This window comes from Lactuca saligna, chromosome 1 (genome assembly GCF_052625555.1).
Source record: "Lactuca saligna cultivar CGN05327 chromosome 1, ASM5262555v1, whole genome shotgun sequence".
NCBI classification, from domain to species: domain Eukaryota; kingdom Viridiplantae; phylum Streptophyta; class Magnoliopsida; order Asterales; family Asteraceae; genus Lactuca; species Lactuca saligna.
The window spans coordinates 45,972,128-45,979,568 of record NC_136417.1 but is presented as its reverse complement, the minus strand read 5'-3'; the positions used below and the strand labels follow the sequence as shown (position 1 = coordinate 45,979,568).

Here is a 7,441-nt window from a genome sequence, read left to right as displayed (position 1 = left end):
TGGTATATCTTAAATTTGGCCGAAGTATTTAATACATGACTAAAATCTTACTTAAATTACAAACAAAAATAAACCTTAAATTTCTGACTAAGATGGTAATACATTAAGATCTTAATACAATATTATGGTATAATATTTATTAAATATTTTTAATAAACAATGTAATATTTTTATTAATTACAACAAATCAAGTCAACTATTTAATGTATATCAAGTCAAATGTGAAATTATATATTAGCTGGTTGAAATATTAATAGTAATTAATTCATATTCCAATAAATATATTTTTTGGCATACGAAGGAGGTGAATTACGTGGCATAAGGAGATTGTACCAAGTGGAAGTGGGTCCCATCACTAGCCCGCGAAACCCATGATTTTACTGTTACCACGCTTCTTTTCTCCTTTCCACTCTTACAGAACCTGTAAGATTTTCACTTGAAACTTCAAAAACACAGGCTCTCTCTCTCTCTCTCTCTCTCTCTCTCACTCTCTCTGAACGATCAATCGGAGCAGCCATTAATGTAAGGGCTTTCTCTCTCTGAAGTCTCGTTATCTCTCTTCGTATATATCTGTGTTTTGTAAGGCTGAATTAATTGTTATGTTAATCAGAGTTTGCATTTGTGTGTGTTTTTACGTGGTGTAGGTATGTGCTTTCGATCGAGGATGATACAATTTGATGAAAAAGACATCTGAACTCGAGTTTTCATTCAATTTTCCCTGATCGTGCTTTTTCCCCCGATTATATCGATCTACTGGAGGTTTCTTAGGAACTTCCCTGTTTTGAAATTTTTTTAAAGAAACCAGAAGGAGGATAACCTTTTTTTGAGTTCGATTTTGGTTTAATTCAAAATGGATAGAGTTAAGAGAAGGAAATTGAAGTTTCCTTGCCTTTTTGGAGGTAAAATTCTCTCTCTCTCTCTCTCTCTCTCTCTCTCTCTCATGTGTATAGCTGTGGAATTTGGTTTGTTGTTGAGGGGAGTGAGCAGTTCAACTGAAAAAAGCTTGATGCATTATGTGAAGCTTTTGTTCGCGATGAATTTGTTTAAAGAACGAAGTAGTTCCACTCGCTGTATTGATCAACTTTACGTTTCTACTGATTGATGATGAAATTGATCGTAGAAACAAAAAAAAAATGTAGAACAGTGGAAACGTAAGAATAAAAATATTAATTCTTGTTCTGTTTCATGAATGTTCTATGAAACAATGGATTTGAACTTTTCTATAGCCTAGACGTGTTAATCTGCGTTTTGTTTAACTATCTGTTTACTTATGATGTTTGATATTCTGTGATTTTCCTTTTTTTAGTCAAAATTACTGTTCTTAGGTTTTAAAATGATGTCAAAATTGGATCCTTTCTCTATCCGATTTAGTAATTATGAATTATGCATTCGAATAAACAAATGTAAACTTTTCCAGTGACTGATGAAACCCCGAAAGGAAGAACAATTCAATCGTGGTGCCCTAATAATGCAACCACTGATCACAGTTTGGTATGTGAAATCCCTTTTCTCTTTGTATTCGAGTATATTTTACACAAAGTTTACATCTTTTTTCATTCCAAATTCATGAAAGTGACTAACTTTCTTGATTGTAGTTCAAGTTTCAAGTCGGAAAAAGCACTTCTAAACAGAGTAATCAGAACAAAAAACGATCATCCAGTTTTTTAGCCAAACTGATGGGCAAAAATGGAATTTCATCTGCTAGACCTATCAGCAAGCAACAAAGAATTACATTAGGAAAGAACAAGGTGTCTAAATCCGACATTCCTCCAAAAAAGATCACGCTTCTGAAGCCAAACAACACAGAATGTTTTAGTATCGAATCAGAAGTGATAACAGTTCCTTCCAGAATTACATTTGGGCTGAATGATCGACTCACACATTCACTATCGAAATTTTCAGAAGCCTCTCTTATTAGTGAAGCTAAGAATAAAATGTCAAGTTCAAGTTCAACATTTCTTCCATCTTTTCAAGACTCAAATCATAGAATGAGTGTTTGTTATGAAGCTGATGCTGAGGAGAAAATAGTGGTATATAGTGATCCCTTTAATGATGATGTCATGGTAGGATATGGGAATTTGTATGGGGAAATTGAGGAAACTGGTTCAAAAAGTTTTCAGGTTTTGTTACTTTCCTATCTAAACTATATATAATTCACATGATCAAGGTAATTGAGCTTAGGTGCAAATAAAGGTTTCCTTAAATATATGTCACAAACTTAACCTTACAATTGTTTTATTTATTTTAAGATTATCGAAACTCTAGTCGCGTCAACTCTAATAGAAATCTAGGTCATATATTTTGTCACCATATAACATTGTAGCAACAATTGTCGACAAGTTGAGTTCCATTTCAAGAAGCTTATTAAATCATTATTCTTGTCATAGGAACCATTGAATGCAAAATCAAAAGGCACGTCTCCCCTTCGGATGTCTAGTCCTATAGAAGACGTATCTTCCCATTCTGATCACTTCAAGAGACTTGATGCTCGATTTCAAGGTAACTTCTAAACTTTTTTTTGTTACTTTTTTTATATTTTTTTTTACAAGCTAATCTAATATTTCGTAAAGTGATTGTAGTTCTATGTTCTATTAGCATACATATAAATTTCTATCAAGCATGAATCAACATACAAGAAATAAAGTTATGACATGCAATATAGTGAGATCAACACATAATTTAGGAAATAAATTTTATAATACAACAATACAATATGAAATAAATTTTATAATACAACAATACAATATGTAACACGATCGATAAATTACTTAAAGAAGACCTAAGTTTAACAAATATTTAAGAAGTTAAAGCTAATCTTGTACAACTATGGAGAAATATCTAGTGATAGATTGTGACTTAAACTATGAGAATAAAAACAATGAGGGAGTATGTACTAATATAGGAAAATAAAAACTAGGGACAAGGACAATACCTATGATTTGTAAATTAAAATTTCAAACTCATTTCCGACGGGATGAGGGTTGTCGGTTTTATTTAATTTCTCTTAGGAAATGTAAGTTTTATAATGAGTCGTAACTCTTTTAACTAATATCGCAGATGCACGTAATAATATATTTGTTTTATTAGATTTCCACTAGTGACATTGTAGTAGAACAACTCACTCTCATTCAAATTATTCATTTAGTTACAAAAACTTATTTCTGACGAACATTATTTAATATGTTTTTTTTTCTTTTTCAATATCGGTGATCTTAGTGGTGTTTGAGATTGCTTATTTGAAATACTTACTGATTTGTTGCAGTTTGACACCGATAACAAGGAGTTTTAAGTGTTTGATATACTTGGTGATTTAAATAAAAAGTTTTTGATAAGTTAATTCATTTTTACTTATCAACTTATTTAATGAGTTTTCGATAAGTTATTTTCTTATTACACATATAAACACAATTTCTCAAAAACTAAACAATAATTTATCATCTTATTACATGTTGGTACTAGATAAGTTAATCCAAAAACTTTTTTGAAACTCCGTTTTCACATAAGATAAAGATAAGTTAAGTACTTACCCAAGCACTCCTTTCATGTGTTATGTGTTGGGTTGGATTGTCATTTTCCCTTTCCTCTTTTACACGTGTCAACCATTTATTGGTTGGATTTTTTTTTTGAATAAACATATTTGATTATATTAGACTTTATTTACGTAAAAAAAAAATAAAGTTTTCTATTTTTTCCCCCTAATTTCAATATTTACAAATTTCCATATACAATCCCAAAATTCGAAATCTTAGATTTTAATTTTAGTTTGATCTAATATTTTTAAATTAATGGTTTATTTTTGTTTTAGAGTGAAACATATTCTTCATATTTCCTATAATCTTAAAAATAAAAAATCTTTATAAATAACATTTTTTGAACGAAAGGTCGAGTTTAGTTGCGTTGCAAATACAATAAAAAATTAAACCAGTTTATTAATAAAAGACCTCATTAGGTTTAGTCGCGAATAAAAGTTAGCATTTAAGTGCTATATGTATAAAGCTACGAACGCGTAAATGATGTCTATACACAAAACACAATTTCTTTTTTGGACCGAATAATCAATGAACGTGAGTAAATGACCAATTCGCCCTTCTAAGTTCATACATACACATTCAAAAACCTAAATGATATCACTCAACATGCAATGTAAAGTGGTTCAAGATTTTTTTTATGCACCTCAATCAACCCCACTAATCCATTTTTATTTCATCATTTTCCAACCATTTTCAGATATCAAGAAACAACTTCATATCCTAAAAATCGAGTCTCTATCAACTCCTATACATACCAAAAAACGCAATCTAGCGGATGCATCCACAGAGCCTGTTACATGGGAATCTTCATTCTCAGCACATATCCTACAATCTTCCGATATTAACGAAACTGCCCCTGACACCATCCACCACCCTAGAGATCCAAGGTTATTCTATCGTATCGAAAACTGTTTTTTCGAAGGGGCAGTATTGTCAAAATCCGAAAAGCACCTGCTTTATGACTATATAGAACACACATTCATTAAAATCTCAAAGTCAATGGTGGCACAAGGGGAAAGTCAACTGATGCTTTCGGAATTAAGCATTGAAGATCAGGTGGTTAAGGTGGCTGAAGAGATTGATATAGAAGAAGGTGAAAATTTTGTTGTAAATAATTATGACAAGGATCCTGAGTGGATTGAAAAGAACCAAATCAACAATTTAGGTAAGCTGCTTTCGGATTTAGTATTGACTGATTTAATACTAGAGGTTATAGAAAACTAGAAACAATGAAAGTTACAAGGTAGAAAAGGAAAAATCCGTTTTTCTAGAGCTAAAATTACCAAATCAAAAGCAATCTTTCTGGAGACTTGTAGTTACTCTGGATTTGGTTTTATTAGCTCCAGAAAAGAACAGAAAGTTTAGATTACATTTAGATCAGTAAACTCATGAACTAACTTTGGTTTTTGGATTTTATGGATTTTATGGATTTTTAGACGATATATCTTGAAAGGTTTTTTGTCAGATTTTATGCCCATTTCTAACCGATATACTACATCTTGTTTTGGTATGGTGTATAATTTTATGTCTGTTTCAACTTTAAATCTTGTATTGTTTTATGTCAATGTTTCGCAATTAAAACTTTAAGCTCTTATTTGTTTTATGTCATCGTTTAGCAATTAAAACTTTAAGCTCTTATTTGTTTATTTATAGAAAGACAAAAACACTTCATATCATATCCATAAGAGAAAATGACTTACCAGAGCAATCATCTTTGTCGCTTTGTTCACATTTAGACAATTTTTTTTATACATATTTAACAGTTTAACTTGTCAAATGTGTTAACATATTACCATTGTCACCTGCTATACCTGTTATAGCAGGTGACAATTGTAATATGTGAACACATTTAACAAATTAAATAATCAAATGTGTACGAAAAAGAAAGTTCTCTAAATGTGAACAAAACGAAAAGTTAATTACTCTGATAAGTCAGTTTCCCCACTTTTAATAGCGATTTTGTTTTTCATATTTATTTGTATTATTTTTTAAACGTTATTTTTAAAGTATCCATAACGTACTAAATATTAATTAAATTTTGATCAATTGTAAACTTTACTTTTTAATTAACAAATATGTTTTTGTTATGTGAAATATTTTATATACTCTCTTATATTTTTTTCTTTTGTTTTTAAGCATATAAAATATATTTAAAATAAATAATATCTAACAATAAAATTAAATAAATTAAATATGTAACAATAAGTATGAAATGTCTTTTAAAAAAATAGAGTAAATTACACGAATGGTCCCTATGGTTTGGGGTAATTTGCGTGCTTGGTCCCTAACTTATTTTTTTAACTCGGAAGGTCCCTATGGTTTGTTTTTATTACACGTTTGGTCCCTAATGTTTATTTTTGTTACGCGTTTGGTCCCTATCTTATCTAAAAAGACTATTATTTAAAGAGGAAAAAATGATGGGGTAGGTGAGGTAAGGTGATGGGGTAGGATTAGGGGTGTGTTTATTTAGATAAATTAAAAAAATCAAGGGCATAATAGTCTTTTTAGGTAAGATAGGGACCAACCGCGTAACAAAAACAAACAGTAGGGACCTTCCGAGTTAAAAAAATAAGTTATGGACCAAACGCGCAAATTACCCTAAACCATAGGGACCATTCGTGTAATTTACTCAAAAAAATAAAATGAAAATATTATGTAGCAAATAAAAGAACAAAAAAAATCTATATAATGTAAATGTTTTAAGATTATTACAATTTTTTAATACTTTTTTAATTAGAAGTTTAAATACTTTTAATGTTTTTAATACAACGTTTTAAACTAGTATTTAAAAAACATATTTTGAAATGTTATAAAAAAACTGAATGAAATGTAAAAGAAAAAGTTAAAAACTTGTAAGAAAATTTTACTACATTTATTTGGTTTAAAAACACTTGTATTAAAACAATATGAAAGTATAAAAAAAGTTCAAAAAAAAATATAAGCAAAGTCAAAAACATTATATTAGAAAAACATATAAGAAAAAAATATCATAAAAATGTTATAAGAAATTATAAAAAGTTTTAAGAAATTTGTAAAAAAAATATTCACATTTACGCAACTTTCTTTTTTTGTACACATTTGACCATTTAACTTGTTAATTGTGTTCACATATTATCATTATCACTAGCTATAGTAGGTGACAATGGTAATATGTAAACACATTTAACAAGTTAAATGGTCAAATGTATATAAAAAAAAATTGTATACACATAAATAAGACGAAAAAATAACTACACTAACAATTCATTTTCCTTATTCATAAACTACTCTTTTTGTCCGGAACAAAAATTAAACCCTCAACCACTTACCACTAAGGGGATAATTTCCACTGATACTTGATACCTCTAACCAGAAACCTTTCTACTATTAAAGCTTTAAGAATATCCCTATTGGACATTGGTTCTCTAACCAGAAACCTTTCTACTATTAAAGCTTTAAGAATATCCGTATTGGACATTGGTTCTGCTCACTAAGATTACCACCATCGGTTTGTATAGGATGAGCTGCTCATCCTTTTTTCATTAAAAAAATTGCTACATTACTGGCAGTCAAGGCCATCCCACCGATCCAGTTCACAAGAGATCATCAACTTTTCTTTCGACATGTGTGTTTATCATTGAATGGCTATATATATATATATATATATATATATATATATATATATATATATATATATATATATATATATATATATCATTAAGGGGGTGTTTGGATAGAAAAAAAAAGATGATGTTTATTGCTTATTGCTTATTCCCACCACAAATAAAGCTAATAAGCAATAAGCCAATCCAAACACCCCCTAAATATCCAACTTTACCCAAGTCAAATGTATATATATATATATATATATATATATATATATATATATATATATATATATATATATATATATATATATATATATATTCATG

General features: G+C 29.2%; 1 protein-coding gene across 1 annotated transcript; it reads left to right on the top strand.

Annotated features, from left to right (window-relative positions):
- Positions 1-423: 423 nt before the first annotated feature.
- On the top strand, positions 424-4,931 carry LOC144997784 (uncharacterized). The gene is made up of 6 exons (XM_078957654.1): positions 424-522; positions 645-899; positions 1,418-1,491; positions 1,596-2,120; positions 2,388-2,499; positions 4,228-4,931. Exons 2-6 carry the CDS (start codon positions 851-853, stop codon positions 4,752-4,754), a joined length of 1,287 nt encoding a protein of 428 aa, XP_078813780.1. The 5' UTR covers positions 424-522; positions 645-850; the 3' UTR covers positions 4,755-4,931.
- The last annotated feature ends 2,510 nt before the right edge of the window (positions 4,932-7,441 follow it).